Raw genomic sequence first — 17,798 nt, 5'->3', positions numbered from 1 at the left:
CTGCCCTCCTCCTCTTGCCCCATCTCCCCTCCTCTTTCTGCTCCTCTTTCTGCTGGTTCAACTTCATCTTGCCCTTCTCCCCCCTCCTTCTGCCCCATCATTTTGCCCCTGCTTTTCTCCTGCCCCATCTTGCCTCCTTTTGTTCATACTATCCTCTACTCTTGCTACTTCTGCCCTCCTCCTCTTGCCCCTGCTCTCCTCTCCATTTGCCCCTTGCTCTCCTCCTCTTCTTGCCCGTTTCTCCCCTCCTGTTGTCCTTTGCTCCCCCTCCTCCTCTTACCCCCTGCCCTCCCCCTCTTGCCCCTCCTCCTCCTCTTGCCCCCTCCTCCTCTTGCCCCCTCCTCCTCTTGCCCCCTCCTCCTCTTGCCCCCTCCTCCTCTCCTCCTCCCTTTCCCCCGCTCAGCAGCTTCCTCCACCCCCTTTGATGTAATCCCCCCTCCCCCTCGCCTTACGCTGCCGCTCCCTCCGCCTCCTCTTTCCCCCCTCCCTCCTCCTCCGTACACATCATTAACCCCTGGCGCCGCCGCAGTGATACATTGTAGCCGCCGGCTCCTGCAGCGTGTGCGGCTCCGGTGCTCGGGGTCTGCGGTCTCGTGTCACAGATAAGCCGCCGCCGGTGATCGCCCGCCGCCCCGGCTTTGTCTCCAGCCCCCGCCTCCCCTCGCTGCCTCCATCACCTCCCCCGCCCTCCTCCTCGTCCTCCCCGTCCTCCTCCCTCCTGCAGCTCCGACGCATGAGGCCGGGAGGAAATAGGGGCGAGAGGGACCCAGGAACTAGAGAGCCGGGGCCAGAGGGATCTGTGCGGCCAGAGCCGGGGTCAGGGCCATCAGTGCCGGGGGTCAGAGGGATCTGTGGTCAGGGGTCTTCAGTGCAGAGGGGTCTTCAGTGCAGAGGGGTCTGTGGTCAGGGGGCCATCAGTGCAGTCAGGGCCATCAGTGCAGAGGGGTCTGTGTGGTCAGAGGGATCTGTGTGGTCAGGGGGCCATCAGTGCAGTCAGGGTCAGGGGTAAGAGGGTCCACACTGACCCCACAGCAGCCTCAGTGCAGCCATGGCCGCCACTCCCACCCCGTTGCCCCTGTTGCCCTCGCTGAGCTGCGCCGTGTGCCGGGATGTGCCCCGGGAGCCGGTCACCATGGCCTGCGGGCACTGCCTGTGCCGGGGCTGCCTGGAGCAGGCATGGAGGGGCCAGGAGACCTACCCGACCTGCCCCAAGTGCCGGCCCACCCCGGTGCAGACCCCGGACGGGGTACAGAGGGGGCTGTGCGCGGAGCATGGTGAGAAGATGCAGCTGTACTCCACGCAGGACGGACGGTTACTGTGCCCGCGCTGCCGGGGGGCCACCGAACCGCAGCCGCCTCATGCCATGATCCCCATACAGGAGGCCGTGGGGGGCTACAAGGTGAGGCCTTGCGGACTGAGGGTGGTGGTGCGCACCGGGAGCCCCGCGCCATTCATGTCTTCTCTCCCGCAGGATGAGCTGATGTCGGCCATGGCACCGCTGGAGGCCCGGCTGAAGGAGCTGCAGCAGATGCAGTGCGCCCAGGAGCAGATGATCGCACAGCACCGGGTAGGAAGGCGCCAGGCGGGGTATAATGGGGGCACAGGGGGGTACACGCTGGCTCTGGGGTCCGCTCTCGTTTCACCATTACAGAGCGCCGCAATGTGGCCCACCGTATAGATGTAAGGGGGTGACCAATGAGAGAGACCACCCTGTGCGCTTCTGGTGCCCTTTATCTCCCAGGGTACAAAGGACTGGTGATGGCGGACCCCGAGTGTCAGAGGGTCTGTGATGGCGGGTCATGGGCCACCGCCATCTCTGTCCTCACTGACTCCTGAGCGGCCGCCCTGACACATGGTGATGAGATGACGGAGAGCCGGAGGTTAGCCCCCCTCCCCCTGCCGGAGGATAGCCCCCTGCCCGAGGCACCCAGCTTTCTAACTCTTCCTTCTCTCGCAGGGGAACCTCCTCAGCACCAAGCACCATGTGAGTCTGGAGTTCGAGAAGCTGCACCAGTTCCTGCGGGAGCGAGAGGAGCGACTGCTGCGGGAGCTGCAACAGGAGGGCGACCTGATCCTGGCCGAGATGGAGGAAAGTCTCAGCAAGATGAAGCAGAACTGCCAGGGCATCCTCCAGACCATCAGCAGCACCCAGCCGCGGCTGTACGAGCAGGACGCCGTCACCTTCCTCACCGTGAGTACCCCGTCATCACAGGGGGCCCCTACATGAGCCTAGGACTGGGGGGGCCGTCACCTTCCTCACACGGGGCCCCTACATGAGCCCAGGACTGGGGGAGCCGTCACCTTCCTCACACGGGGCCCCTACATGAGCCCAGGACTGGGGGGGCCGTCACCTTCCTCACTGTGAGTACCCCGACATCACAGGGGGCCCCTACATGAGCCTAGGACTGAGGGGGCCGTCACCTTCCTCACACGGAGGCCCCTACATGAGCCCAGGACTGGGGGAGCCGTCACCTTCCTCACTGTGAGTACCCCGACATCACAGGGGGCCCCTACATGAGCCCGGGACTGGGGGGGCCGTCACCTTCCTCACTGTGAGTACCCCGACATCACAGGTGGCCCCTACATGATCCCCGGACTGGGGGAGCCATCACCTTCCTCACACAGGGGGCCCCTACATGAGCCTAGGACTGGGGGGGCCGTCACCTTCCTCACTGTGAGTACCCTGATATCACACGGGGGCCCCTACATGAGCCTAGGACTGGGGGGGCCGTCACCTTCCTCACTGTGAGTACCCCAACATCACAGGGGCCCCTACATGAGCCCAGGACTGGGGGAGCCGTCACCTTCCTCACACAGGGGCCCCTACATGAGCCCAGGACTGGGGGAGCCGTCACCTTCCTCACACAGGGGCCCCTACATGAGCCCAGGACTGGGGGAGCCGTCACCTTCCTCACACAGGGGCCCCTACATGAGCCCAGGACTGGGGGAGCCGTCACCTTCCTCACACAGGGTCCCCTACATGAGCCCAGGACTGGGGGAGCCGTCACCTTCCTCACACAGGGTCCCCTACATGAGCCCAGGACTGGGGGAGCCGTCACCTTCCTCACACAGGGGCCCCTACATGAGCCCAGGACTGGGGGAGCCGTCACCTTCCTCACACAGGGTCCCCTACATGAGCCCAGGACTGGGGGAGCCGTCACCTTCCTCACACAGGGGCCCCTACATGAGCCCAGGACTGGGGGAGCCGTCACCTTCCTCACACAGGGCCCCTACATGAGCCCAGGACTGGGGGAGCCGTCACCTTCCTCACACAGGAGCCCCTACATGAGCCCAGGACTGGGGGAGCCGTCACCTTCCTCACACAGGGTCCCCTACATGAGCCCAGGACTGGGGGAGCCGTCACCTTCCTCACACAGGGTCCCCTACATGAGCCCAGGACTGGGGGAGCCGTCACCTTCCTCACACAGGGTCCCCTACATGAGCCCAGGACTGGGGGAGCCGTCACCTTCCTCACACAGGGTCCCCTACATGAGCCCAGGACTGGGGGAGCCGTCACCTTCCTCACACGGGGCCCTACATGAGCCCAGGACTGGGGGAGCCGTCACCTTCCTCACACAGGGGCCCCTACATGAGCCCAGGACTGGGGGAGCCGTCACCTTCCTCACACGGGGCCCTACATGAGCCCAGGACTGGGGGAGCCGTCACCTTCCTCACACGGGGCCCCTACATGAGCCCAGGACTGGGGGAGCCGTCACCTTCCTCACACGGGGCCCCTACATGAGCCCAGGACTGGGGGAGCCGTCACCTTCCTCACACGGGGCCCTACATGAGCCCAGGACTGGGGGAGCCGTCACCTTCCTCACACGGGTCCCCTACATGAGCCCAGGACTGGGGGAGCCGTCACCTTCCTCACACAGGGGCCCCTACATGAGCCCAGGACTGGGGGAGCCGTCACCTTCCTCACACAGGGGCCCCTACATGAGCCCAGGACTGGGGGAGCCGTCACCTTCCTCACACAGGGCCCCTACATGAGCCCAGGACTGGGGGAGCCGTCACCTTCCTCACACGGGGCCCTACATGAGCCCAGGACTGGGGGAGCCGTCACCTTCCTCACACAGGGGCCCCTACATGAGCCCAGGACTGGGGGAGCCGTCACCTTCCTCACACAGGGGGCCCCTACATGAGCCCAGGACTGGGGGAGCCGTCACCTTCCTCACACGGGGCCCTACATGAGCCCAGGACTGGGGGAGCCGTCACCTTCCTCACACAGGGGCCCCTACATGAGCCCAGGACTGGTGGAGCCGTCACCTTCCTCACACGGGGCCCTACATGAGCCCAGGACTGGGGGAGCCGTCACCTTCCTCACACAGGGGCCCCTACATGAGCCCAGGACTGGGGGAGCCGTCACCTTCCTCACACGGGGGCCCCTACATGAGCCCAGGACTGGGGGAGCCGTCACCTTCCTCACACGGGGCCCTACATGAGCCCAGGACTGGGGGAGCCGTCACCTTCCTCACACAGGGGCCCCTACATGAGCCCAGGACTGGTGGAGCCGTCACCTTCCTCACACGGGGCCCCTACATGAGCCCAGGACTGGGGGAGCCGTCACCTTCCTCACACGGGGCCCCTACATGAGCCCGGTATATCCGCGGGGTGCATGGCTGACCTGTCACTGGTTTGCTCCTCGGTGTAGACAGATTCTGAGATTAGTCTCATCCGCATGAAGTAGATGAAAGATCTTTCCTGACTGTCCATGTCCCGTGGCCCCGGTCCGGCGTCTTCCAGGAGACTTCATCTCACCCGAGCGGCTTCGTGGTTTTCCTGATTTTCTTACTTTTCCCTACTTTGTTCGGACGGGAGGAACTTCTCACATTTGTGTCTTCTGTGCGTGGTCTCCTTGAGGTTGGCAGCAGGTCTGGGGTCTCACTACACACAGACGTTCTGTAATTGATGGGTCAGACTAAGGGTACCGTCACACAGTGCCATTTTCATCGCTACGACGGCACAATCCGTGACGTCGCAGCGTCGTATGATTATCGCTCCAGCGTCGTAGACTGCGGTCACACGTTGCAATCACGGCGCTGGAGCGATGCCGAAGTCCCCGGGTAACCAGGGTAGACATCGGGTTACTAAGCGCAGGGCCGCGCTTAGTAACCCGATGTTTACCCTGGTTACCAGCGTAAACGTAAAAAAACAAACAGCACATACTTACATTCCGGTGTCTGTCCCCCGGCGTCTCTGCTTCTCTCCACTGTGTAAGCGCCATAGCCGGAAAGCAGAGCAGTGACGTCACCGCTGTGCTCGCTTTCCGGCCGGCAGACGCTCACAGTGCAGAGAAGCTGAGACGCCGGGGACAGACACCGGAATGTGAGTATGTGCTGTTTGTTTTTTTTACGTTTACGCTGGTAACCAGGGTAAACATCGGGTTACTAAGCGCGGCCCTGCGCTTAGTAACCTGATGTTTACCCTGGTTACAAGCGAACACATCGCTGGATCGCTGTCACACACAACGATCCAGCGATGACAGCGGGTGATCAAGCGACGAAAGAAAGTTCCAAACGATCTGCTACGACGTACGATTCTCAGCAGGATCCCTGATCGCTGCTGCGTGTCAGACAGTGCGATATCGTAACGATATCGCTAGAACGTCACGAATCGTACCGTTGTAGCGATCAAAATGGTACTGTGTGACGGTACCCTAACTGTGCAGAACTACTCCTCACTCTGCCTCTGCATGCTGGGGGTTGTAGTTGCACCTCCTGTGCCGTCTGCTTCTGTCACCAGGTGCTGCCATATTCATTCTGTGGGTGACTATGTCGGGGCCAGAAGCGCAAGCTCTGTCCAGCCATTGAGACTAGCGTCCGGCCTTGCAGTATTGGTGCATGTGCTGTCCAGCTGGAGTAATCGGCCCAGCACCTTCCTGGTACTAACGCTCCCAGCTTACTGCCGGCAGCTGCCATGTTTGGTCCCGTCCTCTTGTTTTGCTCTAGCCCTCTTCTCTGAACGCTGTCCGCTTCCTGCCATTTCTTTCTTGCCTTCTGGTTTTGTCCTGTGCTGTCCCCTGGTTCTGACCTGTCTGCACCACCGGCCAGCGGCTGACTGTGCTCCCTGTGTGAGAAGGTGAAGTCCACAGAAAGCCCTCCTGTCTGGTAAACTGAGTAGCTGACGCTAAGCCTTTTCACAGTAGCCATTTTTTGAGCAGCCAGGTGACGTCTGCCATAGCCCTGTGTTGGGTGCGGTCCCGGGGGGCTCGTCCCAGGGGGGGGTTGTGTCCAGTGCTCTGACTTTTCCTCTTCTCTTGCAGGATATAAAGTCGTGTATGGACATGTGAGTATCTGCTGCTCCCCCATCTCCTGCGCCCCATCACCCTGACCCCATCTAACCCCCCTCGTTATCGCTCTCTGTTATCAGCTGTTATGGGGGCTACAGGGACGGTTTCCCGGCACAGAATGTGGTGGCTCCCAGAGACTTTGGCTATGGAGGAGTGAAGGACCTGATCCAATATACGGCCTGGAAGGACATGAAGTCTTATATCAGCCCCGGTGAGCGGACGCCTAAGATAGCGACACTACAGCGCCCACAACCCCCCATACACCCATGTATTGTATACAGGACCCCTGGTATGTGTGTGCCCCCCACAGACCTCTGCTGTATACAGGACCCCTGGTATATGTGTGCCCCCCACAGACCTGCTGTATACAGGACCCCTGGTATATGTGTGTGCCCCCCACAGACCTGCTGTATACAGGACCCCTGTTATGTATTATTATTATTTATTGTTATAGCGCCATTTATTCCATGGCGCTTTACAAGTGAGGAGGGGTATACATAATGAAAACAAGTACAATAATCTTGAACAATACAAGTCATAACTGGTACAGTAGGAGAGAGGACCCTGCCCACGAGGGCTCACAATCTACAAGGGATGGGTGAGAATACAGTAGGTGAGGGTAGAGCTGGTCATGCAGCGGTTTGGTTGATCGGTGGTTACTGCAGGTTGTAGGCTTGTCGGAAGAGATGGGTCTTCAGATTCTTTTTGAAGGTTTCGATGGTAGGCGAGAGTCTGATGTGTTGTGGTAGAGGGTTCCAGAGTAGGGGTGATACGCGAGAGAAATCTTGTATACGATTGTGGGAAGAGGAGATAAGAGGGGAGTAGAGAAGGAGATCTTGTGAGGATCGCACGGTAAGTACCGGGAGACGAGGTCACAGATGTATGGAGGAGACAGGTTGTGGATGGCTTTGTATGTCATGGTTAGGGTTTGTACTGGAGTCTCTGGGCAATGGGGAGCCAGTGAAGGGACTGACAGAGGGAGAGGCCGGAGAATAGCGGGGGGACAGGTGGATTAGTCGGGCAGCAGAGTTTAGAATAGATTGGAGGGGTGCGCGAGTCTTAGAGGGGAGGCCACAGAGCAGGAGGTTGCAGTAGTCAAGGCGAGAGATGATGAGGGCATGGACTAGGGTTTTTGCAGATTCTTGGTTTAGCAATGTACGGATCCGTGCAATATTTTTGAGTTGAAGTCGGCAGGAAGTGGAAAGGGCTTGGATATGTGGTTTGAAGGAGAGATCAGCGTCAAGGATTACCCCGAGGCAGCGAGCTTGTGGGACTGGGGAGAGTGGGAAGCCATGCACTGTAATGGTTAGGTTCGTTGGGGGAGGTCGCATGAGATGGGGGAAAGACATTGAATTCTGTTTTGTCCATGTTAAGTTTCAGAAATCTAGCAGAGAAGAAGGATGAAATAGTGGACAGACATTGAGGGATTCTGGTTAGTAGGGAGGTGATATCTGGTCCAGAGATGTAGATCTGTGTGTCATCAGCATAGAGGTGATACTGAAAGCCATGAGATTCTATGAGCTGTCCCAGGCCAAAGGTGTAAATGGAGAAGAGCAGGAGCCCAAGGACTGAACCTTGTGGGACTCCGACAGATAGGGGGCGAGGTGAGGAGGTGGTGTGTGAGTGGGAGACGCTGAATGTCCGGTCTGTTAGGTATGATGAGATCCAGGGTAGGGCCAAGTCTGTGATGCCGAGAGATGAGGGGGTCTGTAATAATAGGGAATGGTCCACTGTGTCAAAGGCAGAGGACAGGTCCAGGAGGAGGAGGATAGAGTATTGTCGCTTGCTCTTGGCGGTTATTAGGTCATTGGTGACCTTAGTTAGGGCAGTTTCAGTGGAATGGTGTGACCAGAAGCCAGATTGTAAGCGGTCAAAGAGGGAGCAAGAAGAGAGATGGGAGGACAGTTAAAGGTAGACGTGTTGTTCCAGTAGTTTTGAGGCATAGGGGAGAAGTGATATAGGGCGATAGCTAGATACAGAGGATGGGTCAAGAGAGGGCTTTTTGAGGATCGGTGTGATTGAGACATGTTTAAAGCTGGAGGGGAAAACACCAGTTGTGAGTGATAGGTTGAAGAGATGGGTTTGAGTTGGGATGATGACTGGTGAGGTTTTGGATGAGGTGGGATGGGAGCGGGTCAAGTGCACAGCTGGTGAGATGCTATCTTGAGAGTAGAGTCAATTGAGTGGAGAGTCAATCTTCTGTAATGGTGGAGAAGTTGGTTTTGGAGGTGGAGGGCTGGGTAGTTGGGAGGAAGGGCTCTGGGGGTTGTCGACTAAAACGGTCTCTGATGTTCTCAATCTTCTGCTTGAAAAATGAGGCAAAGTCTTCAGCTGAGATGAGGGAGGAGGTGCTGGGGGACACAGGAGGGCGTTGAAGGTGTTGAATAATTGTTTAGGGTTGTGAGACAGGAATGATATGAGAGATGAGAAGTAGGTTTGTTTAGCTGTGGCAAGTGTGGCCTTGAAAGTAGTGAGGGACTGTTTGAATGCGATGAAGTGCTCGTTGGAGTGGGATCTTTTCCATCTGCGCTCAGCAGCCCTGGAAGCTCGCCTCAGTTCTTTGGTCAGGCTGGTGTGCCTGGGCTGTCTGTTGATTTTGCGAGCTTCGGTATGTGTGAGAGGGGCAAGAGATTCCAAAGCTACAGCTATTGTGGTGTTATATAGAGCGGCAGCGTCATCCGCATTGTGTATGGAACTTATGTCTGTGAGAGGGAGGAGGGATTCAGACAGTAAGTGTACATCAAAGTGTTTAAGATTTCTGCGAGGGTGTACAAGTTTGTGGGGTGGGGATTGTAGACAAGAAATGGAGAGGGAAGAGAATGTGAGTAGATTGTGGTCAGGAAGAGGTGAGTTAGAGAGGTTACATAGGGAGCAGAGGCGGGTGAAGATGAGGTCCAGTGTGTGACCATCTTTGTGAGTGGCTGCAGAAGACCATTGAGTGAGGCCAAAGGAGGAAGTGAGAGATAGAACCTTAGTAACAGCTGAGAGGGAAGTGTCAATGGGGATGTTGGTCACCCATGATAGTGGGGATGTCTGCAGAAAGGAAATGAAGTAGCCAGGTGGTGAAGTGGTCAAAGAAGGTGGTAGCTGGCCCTGGGGGGCGGTAGATGACAGCCAGTTGGAGGTTGGCGGGGGCATAGATGCGCACAGAGTGCACCTCAAAGGAAGGGAGGGTAACAGAGGGTGGCAGTGGGATTGGGGTGAAGGAGCAGTTATCTGACAGGAGAAAACCAACTCCTCCGCCATGCTTGCTGCTGGGGCGGGGTGTGTGAGAAATGTATGTGTGCCCCCCACAGACCTCTGCTGTATACGGGACCCCTGGTATATGTGTGTGTGCCCCCCACAGACCTCTGCTGTATACGGGACCCCTGTTTATGTGTGCGCCTGCCCCCCACAGACCTCTTCTGTATACGGGACCCCTGGTATGTGCCCCCCACAGACCTCTTCTGTATACGGGACCCCTGGTATGTGTGTGTGCCCCCCACAGACCTCTGCTGTATACAGGACCCCTGGTGTGTGTGTGTGTGTGCCCCCCACAGACCTCTGCTGTATACGGGACCCCTGGTATCTGTGTGCGCCCCCCACAGACCTCTGCTGTATACGGAACCCCTGGTGTATGTGTGTGCCCCCCACAGACCTCTGCTGTATACAGGACCCCTGGTGTGTGTGTGTGTGTGCCCCCCACAGACCTCTGCTGTATACGGAACCCCTGGTATGTGTGTGTATTCCCCCTACAGACCTCTGCTATATACAGGACCCCTGGTATGTGTGCCCCCCACAGACCTCTGCTGTTTACAGGACCCCTGGTGTGTGTGTGCCCCCCACAGACCTCTGCTATATACGGACCCCTGGTGTATGTGTGTGTGTGCCCCCACAGACCTCTGCTCTATATGGGGCCCCTGGTGTATGTGTGTGCCCCCCACAGACCTCTGCTCTATATGGGACCCCTGGTATATGTGTGTATGCCCCCCACAGACCTCTGCTGTATACGGGACCCCTGGTATGTGTGCCCCCCACAGACCTCTGCTATATACGGACCCCTGGTGTATGTGTGTGTGCCCCCACAGACCTCTGCTCTATATGGGGCCCCTGGTATGTGTGCCCCCCACAGACCTCTGCTATATACGGACCCCTGGTGTATGTGTGTGTGCCCCCACAGACCTCTGCTCTATATGGGACCCCTGGTATATGTGTGTATGCCCCCCACAGACCTCTGCTGTATACGGGACCCCTGGTATGTGTGCCCCCCACAGACCTCTGCTGTTTACAGGACCCCTGGTATGTGTGTGCCCCCATATACTGCTGCCCCTGCCGCCATCTACCGGCACCATCTTTACTCCTCTCCTCCTTTTCCAGCCTTACCGGACATCATCATGGACCCCAGCACGGCCCACCTGAACCTGGTGCTGTCTGAGGACCTGACCAGTGTCCGATACAGCGACACCAAGCAGTCGTTACCCGAGAACCCGCGCCGCTTCGACTACTGCTGCTGCGTCCTGGGCACTGAGGGCTTCACCTCCGGCCGCCATTACTGGGCTATCGATGTCGGCAGCAAGACCAAGTGGAATCTCGGCGTGGCCAAAGAGTCGGTGAACCGCCGGGGCGGCATCACGCTGTCCCCGGAGAACGGCTTCTGGATTCTGTGGCTCAGGAACGGCCACGAGTTCAAAGCCCTGGACGTCCCGTACCGGACACTGACCCTGAGGAGCAAACCGCAGCGCGTGGGCATTTACCTCGACTACGAGGGCGGCCAGCTGTCCTTCTACAACGCCGACGACATGTCCCACATCTACACCTTCGTCACCTCCTTCTCCGAGACCATCTACCCCTACTTCTGCCCCTGCCTGAACGACTCGGGGAAGAACGGGGGGCCGCTCAGGGTCCTTCACCACGTGCCGTGACCAGGAGGCCATTCCTGCTCCTTACACCACTATTGTCCCACATGTCCCTGGCGCCGGCCGTGCCCCTCACCCCTTGTCTTTACCTTACAGAGCTCAATAAATGTATCTGGATTCAGTAAAAAAGCACAAGAACGTCTCCTTCATGGGTAATGGGGGGTGTCAGGGTCCTGGGACCTCCGCTCGCCCTCTTATTCACCAATGTCACCATCACTCTAGCATGAAGTAGGGGGCTCAGGATGAGCAAAGCAATCTGCACCCCCTATGGGACAGCTTGTAACCAATAAGATGAAAATGAGATACTGTGCCTTTAAGAGCCATCTGATGGGTCCGCACCACCGCCTATATCGGGGGTGCTCATTAATGGAAATCATACACCTTCATTTGCCAGTAAACGTTTTATTGCCAGAGTTACAGTATATATCTTCCTCCGCTCCGACTTACAGGGTCTTCATCACGCCGAGACCCTCCTCAGCTTCATCTGACTCCCCCGCAGCGTCAGTGGGTAATCCACCCAGGTGGTCCAGGAGAACGCGGGGTGCAGGGGGTCCGCCATGTGGTAGCGAGCGTTCAGGCCGGCCTCAGCGCAGCCCCCTGTGTGGTACCAGAAGCCTCCCCCCCAATACTCCGCGCAGTTCTGAGCATGTCCGTCCTGGTCGTGGTCATACGTGGAGAACGTGTGTCCGGCGTGGAGGCTCAGCGCGTCCCCTGCAAAGACAAGGGCGGCTTAAAGGGACTGTCCATGTTATGTGAGTGAACTTCCCAGCCGTCTGCCCATATGACCGCTGCAGCCAATCATTGACCTCCAGATTCTGGTGTGAGATGACAGACCAGTGATTGGCTGCAGTGTTCACGGGGGTAGATAGCTTTTAATTAACTGCAGGAAAGTTTGCAGAGACCCTCAGAGCAGCAGTCAATGGGAAGTGGGGGTTAAAAGGTTTTTTTTTTACTTTAATTCTGGACAATCCCTTTAAATAATCTCATCAAAACGTTTGCATGTAAGTGTCGTCCTCACCGGCCCCTCCATCGCTGAACGCCCCGAGGTGCAGGCGGTATCCGTCACTGTCCGGGTTCAGGGCGTGGTGGGACAGGCTGAAGTTGGTGTACTGCGCTGTGACCCGCGTCCCCTCCGCATCCTCCAGCTCCACCCGCAGCTCGTAGTCACCGCTCACGGTCAGGCGGTAAATATTCTGCAGCCCTGGTACCGAGGGGAGAGGTCAAAACGGGTAGAGACGCGGCCCCCAATATTCAGTGACGCCACAGACCCCGCACCCACAATCCAAGAATGGCAGCATGGCGCCCAACTCCAACATCCGCCCCGACCTCCGCTCCTGGGGATGTCCGACCTTCCCTCCATGTGAGGCGGTGGCACCGTCACCACTTACCGAGCCAGTACTCGCCGTCCGCGCTCCCGAAGCCACGCACGTAATCCTGCCAGGGGCGGCCGAAGTCCTCCGAGCCGTCCAGACGCCTCTGAAACACCTGTCGGGGGCAGTTAGTGCAAAGGGACGGTATAAGACAACTACACCAGCTCATCCGTCACCCCCCCAGGAATTATCACCATCCACACCAGCCCACCCATCACCCCCAGGAATACTCACCATCCACACCAGCCCACCCGTCACCCCCAGGAATCATCATTGTCCACACCAGCCCACCCGTCACCCCCAGGAATACTCACCGTCCACACCAGCCCGTCACCCCCAGGTATACTCACCGTCCACACCAGCCCACTCATCACCCCCAGGTATACTCACCGTCCACACCAGCCCACTCATCACCCCCAGGATTACTCACCGTCCACACCAGCCCACTCATCACCCCCAGGATTACTCACCGTCCACACCAGCCCACTCATCACCCCCAGGAATACCATCCACACCAGCCCACCCGTCACCTCCAGGAATACTCACCGTCCACACCAGCCCACTCATCACCCCCAGGATTACTCACCGTCCACACCAGCCCACTCATCACCCCCAGGAATACCGTCCACACCAGCCCACCCGTCACCTCCAGGAATACTCACCGTCCACACCAGCCCACTCATCACCCTCCAGGAATACTCACCGTCCACACCAGCCCACTCATCACCCTCCAGGTATACTCACCGTCCACACCAGCCCACCCGTCACCCCCAGGATTACCGTCCACACCAGCCCATCACCCCCAGCAATACTCACCGTCCACACCAGCCCACCCGTCACCCCCAGGTATACTCACCGTCCACACCAGCCCACCCATCACCCCCAGGAATACCATCCACACCAGCCCACCCGTCACCCCCAGGAATACTCACCGTCCACACCAGCCCACTCATCACCCCCAGGATTACTCACCGTCCACACCAGCCCACTCATCACCCCCAGGATTACTCACCGTCCACACCAGCCCACTCATCACCCCCAGGAATACCATCCACACCAGCCCACCCGTCACCTCCAGGAATACTCACCGTCCACACCAGCCCACTCATCACCCTCCAGGAATACTCACCGTCCACACCAGCCCACTCATCACCCTCCAGGTATACTCACCGTCCACACCAGCCCACCCGTCACCCCCAGGAATACCGTCCACACCAGCCCATCACCCCCAGCAATACTCACCGTCCACACCAGCCCACCCGTCACCCCCAGGTATACTCACCGTCCACACCAGCCCACCCATCACCCCCAGGAATACCATCCACACCAGCCCACCCGTCACCCCCAGGAATACTCACCGTCCACACCAGCCCATCACCCGTCACCCCCAGGAATACCATCCACACCAGCCCACCCGTCCCCACCAGGAATTATCACCGTCCACACAAGCCCACCCATCACCCCCAGGAATACCATCCACACCAGCCCACCCGTCACCCCCAGGAATACTCACCATCCACACCAGCCCACCCGTCACCCCCAGGTATACTCACCGTCCACACCAGCCCATCACCCGTCACCCCCAGGTATACTCACCGTCCACACCAGCCCACCTGTCACCCCCAGGATTACTCACCGTCCACACCAGCCCACTCATCACCCCCAGGATTACTCACCGTCCACACCAGCCCACCCGTCACCCTCCAGGTATACTCACCGTCCACACCAGCCCACCCGTCACCCTCCAGGTATACTCACCGTCCACACCAGCCCACCTGTCACCCCCCCCAGGAATACTCACCGTCCACACCAGCCCACTCATCACCCCCAGGATTACTCACCGTCCACACCAGCCCACCCGTCACCCTCCAGGTATACTCACCGTCCACACCAGCCCACCCGTCACCCTCCAGGTATACTCACCGTCCACACCAGCCCACCTGTCACCCCCCCCAGGAATACTCACCGTCCACACCAGCCCACTCATCACCCTCCAGGTATACTCACCGTCCACACCAGCCCACCCATCACCCCCCAGGAATACTCACCGTCCACACCAGCCCATCACCCCCAGCAATACTCACCGTCCACACCAGCCCACCCGTCACCCCCAGGTATACTCACCGTCCACACCAGCCCACCCATCACCCCCAGGTATACTCACCGTCCACACCAGCCCACCCGTCACCCCCAGGTATACTCACCGTCCACACCAGCCCACCCGTCACCCCCAGGTATACTCACCGTCTACACCAGCCCACCCATCACCCCCAGGTATACTCACCGTCCACACCAGCCCACCCATCACCCCCAGGAATACTCACCGTCCACACCAGCCCACCCGTCACCCCCAGGAATACTCACCGTCCACACCAGCCCACCCGTCACCCCCAGGTATACTCACCGTCCACACCAGCCCACCCATCACCCCCAGGAATACTCACCGTCCACACCAGCCCACCCGTCACCCCCAGGTATACTCACCGTCCACACCAGCCCACCCATCACCCCCCAGGAATACTCACCGTCCACACCAGCCCATCACCAGTCAGGTCACAGTACACTGGCAGGGGGCGCTGCTCCCCTTGTGGATATATGATGTAGACTCCGCTAGAGGGTCCTTGTAAGTCACAGATATCCTGGCAGTCTACAGGGAGCCGTCCACCGTCACACAGGGGCCGCGGAGCTGAGAAGGGGATGACAGTCGCTACTATGGGGTCAGGATCACATGGAGCACGCGGCTGATGTTTGTAGAAAACTGATCTCATGCATGAATGTGCGTCTACAAGTGTATATACAGTGAGCGTGCATATGTAGTGAGAGTGCGTATACAGTGAGCGTGCATATGTGGGAATGTACATAATGAGCGTGCATACCATATATAGTGGACATACATACTGTATTTAGTGAGTATACATTCTGTAGTGAGCGTGCTCATCTGTGTGTGGATGTTTGTAGTGAGCATACATACAGAGTAAGCTTACACACTGTATACAGTGAGTGTGCATACTGTAGTGAGCATACATACTGTATATAGTGAGTATACAGATATAATGAACATATTGTAGTGAGCGTGCATACGGTATATGGTGAGCATACACATAGATGGACATGCTGTAGTGAGCGTGCTTTTCTGTATCTCTCGGGGGTCTTCCTCGCTATCCTGACACTAGTGAGATGATTTCTTCCCTTTGTAGAGAGCTCATTTGCATATTTTCCCATGGAGCATTGCCAGTAAGACCCCCTATATACTGATCTCCTTATGTAGAGCTGTTCCTCGTCCCCCCAACTCTACTACAGCACCCAGCAGCTGTGGCCATGACCCCAGTACCGGCGCAGGGTGGTCCGCGCTCACATGCTTTACGTCACTCACCTGGTGGAGTCTTCTTCCAGCTGCCGGTGACTTGTGGAATAAGATAAAACCCAACAAGGAGGAAGATCTAGAAGACAATGAGAAGATGTCTACAACCATCACATGGACCTGGGGACAGCACAGGTCCTGGGCCCTAATCAGGGGCCAAGAGATCGGGGGAGCAGATACAGCAGGACCTCAGACCTGTGACGTGGGAGGTGAGAACAGTGGATTCTTCACCTTCTCTTACATACTGTAGGTGTCCCAGCTGTTGCATTTATCATGTGAGGGACTGAGGTTTGCCCACCGGACCACCACAAAATGTCAGAATGGAGGCCCAAGCCCCCTGCTGCTTTCCACTAGCGATCTCATGTGTGTGTGGCCAAGAAAGTCCCACACAGCTGTGGAAGGTGTGGAAACAAAGAGACCTCCTGGTGGGAGAACTGGTGACATCCGGAGTATCCACCAGATGACCGGACGGAGCCATCATCTAGTTCTGGATATTCAGTGTATCAAGAAGACTTGACTCACAGAAGAAGATGGTGGAAGATGGAGAATATAAGAGTCAGGACAGGAGCAGCCTCCATATTGCCAGTGAAACTGGAAAGCTTCAAGACCCAAAGAGAAGACGGGACCTTCTGGAGATTTCTGGATCCTGACATTAGGCCATGTGCACACAGTCAGGATTCTGCCCCAGGCGGCGGTCACGTGTCCACCAGCTCCTCATCTGCTTCTCTCAACAGAACATTGAGAAAAGTTGGAAAAGTTAGTAGTTGATACGTGAGGAATCCTGACAGCGTGCACATGGCCTACTGTCAGGATTCAGCACTTAAAGTGATTGCAGAAATGTAACTTAAGCCCAGAAAATCCCTTTAATAACCTGAGGATGGAGGGAGAAAATGGCTTTCTAGAAAACACGGAAAAGTGCGATCTCTTACCTTCATTGTAGAGAGTCTCCAGGATTCACTGATGTGATGAGACATTGCCACATAGTGACTATATATAGACCAGAAGAAGGGAAAATACAGGAACCTCGGGGGATGGGACATTTGGGGAAAACCAGCCACGGAGAGGTCTTACCAGAAGGTCTCTGTGCATTGTACTCAAGAATCGCTGAGGTTGTCACAAATATCTCAGGAACGTTCCTGTTCTCAGAAGTCGTTCTCCAGCTGATTGATGAATAGAAGACAACAACCATTAGGATCCATCAGTCCATGGACGTCATCTAGACCCCCCAATCCCCACCGTCCATGGACTTGGATGGACGTCTACCATAGCAGACAACATGGTGGAGAAACTAAAGGACTCCTTCATCTACAGGAGGACATCCATGAGGATTTCATAGAATATCTTTTATTCTTGGATACATTATATCTTCTTGTTTTCATTTATTTACAAGGAACCAGAGATACAAAGACCCCATCCAGAAGATGTAGAGACCCCATCAAGTAAGTGTCTGCTCAGACCTGACCTCAAAGCATTTAGATTTGTATCTTCTTGTTCTTCTTTTCAGATGTTCGTGTCTTTAGAATCAGACAAAAAGTCTTTGTTTTGTAAAGAAAGTCCCGTCCGTTACTGGTTTGGAGATTTCCCCCTCAAGACCTTACTGATCATCATATTCTGGTGCCATTCTCCATTCTCATTAATTTCGAGCCATTATTACATTTCTCTATGGCACGTGAACTTGTGGTCATCTGATCGCTTCTTCTATATACTGTAATACCGGTATATAGTGTGGATCGTGGCCTCCGATGAAGCTCAGCCTGTCGCCAGGATTCACAGGAGTACCAAGATGGCAGTCATGGGGGCCTTCAGGAGAGCTCCAGCTGCCATGGTTCACTGACGGCACCCTGTGATCACAGCGCGGGGGCTGATGGGAGCTGGTGTGC

The 17,798-nt window shown here is 57.1% G+C and overlaps 2 protein-coding genes across 2 annotated transcripts; one reads left to right on the top strand and one right to left on the bottom strand.

Moving 5' to 3' along the window:
• Positions 1 to 952: 952 nt before the first annotated feature.
• TRIM69 (tripartite motif containing 69) lies at positions 953 to 11,325 on the top strand. The gene is made up of 6 exons (XM_077273802.1): positions 953 to 1,399; positions 1,472 to 1,567; positions 1,958 to 2,191; positions 6,266 to 6,288; positions 6,373 to 6,503; positions 10,649 to 11,325. The coding sequence occupies exons 1-6, from the start codon at positions 1,049 to 1,051 to the stop codon at positions 11,191 to 11,193; spliced, it is 1,380 nt and encodes a 459-aa protein (XP_077129917.1). The 5' UTR covers positions 953 to 1,048; the 3' UTR covers positions 11,194 to 11,325.
• A 251-nt stretch (positions 11,326 to 11,576) lies between these two features.
• LOC143784231 (microfibril-associated glycoprotein 4-like) lies at positions 11,577 to 16,887 on the bottom strand. Its single transcript, XM_077272238.1, has 6 exons — positions 16,848 to 16,887; positions 15,931 to 15,997; positions 15,083 to 15,243; positions 12,576 to 12,672; positions 12,206 to 12,388; positions 11,577 to 11,898 (listed from the first exon to the last, which is right to left on the bottom strand). The coding sequence occupies exons 1-6, from the start codon at positions 16,851 to 16,853 to the stop codon at positions 11,645 to 11,647; spliced, it is 768 nt and encodes a 255-aa protein (XP_077128353.1). The 5' UTR covers positions 16,854 to 16,887; the 3' UTR covers positions 11,577 to 11,644.
• Positions 16,888 to 17,798: the final 911 nt, after the last annotated feature.

The sequence above is a fragment of the Ranitomeya variabilis genome, chromosome 7 (assembly GCF_051348905.1).
Source record: "Ranitomeya variabilis isolate aRanVar5 chromosome 7, aRanVar5.hap1, whole genome shotgun sequence".
Taxonomy (NCBI): domain Eukaryota; kingdom Metazoa; phylum Chordata; class Amphibia; order Anura; family Dendrobatidae; genus Ranitomeya; species Ranitomeya variabilis.
This window is presented reverse-complemented; position numbering and strand designations above follow the sequence as displayed.

Excerpts from the sequence above, each read along its gene's own strand:
- TRIM69 (XM_077273802.1), top strand. The coding sequence starts at position 1,049 with ATGGCCGCCACTCCCACCCCGTTGCCCCTGTTGCCCTCGCTGAGCTGC. Across the intron at positions 1,400-1,471 it reads AGGCCGTGGGGGGCTACAAG|GATGAGCTGATGTCGGCCAT; the intron begins GTGAGGCCTTGC and ends TCTCTCCCGCAG. Across the intron at positions 6,504-10,648 it reads GAAGTCTTATATCAGCCCCG|CCTTACCGGACATCATCATG; the intron begins GTGAGCGGACGC and ends CTCCTTTTCCAG.
- LOC143784231 (XM_077272238.1), bottom strand. Across the intron at positions 15,244-15,930 it reads CTGGAAGAAGACTCCACCAG|CTCCGCGGCCCCTGTGTGAC; the intron begins GTGAGTGACGTA and ends TCCCCTTCTCAG. Across the intron at positions 11,899-12,205 it reads GTTCAGCGATGGAGGGGCCG|GGGACGCGCTGAGCCTCCAC; the intron begins GTGAGGACGACA and ends TTGTCTTTGCAG.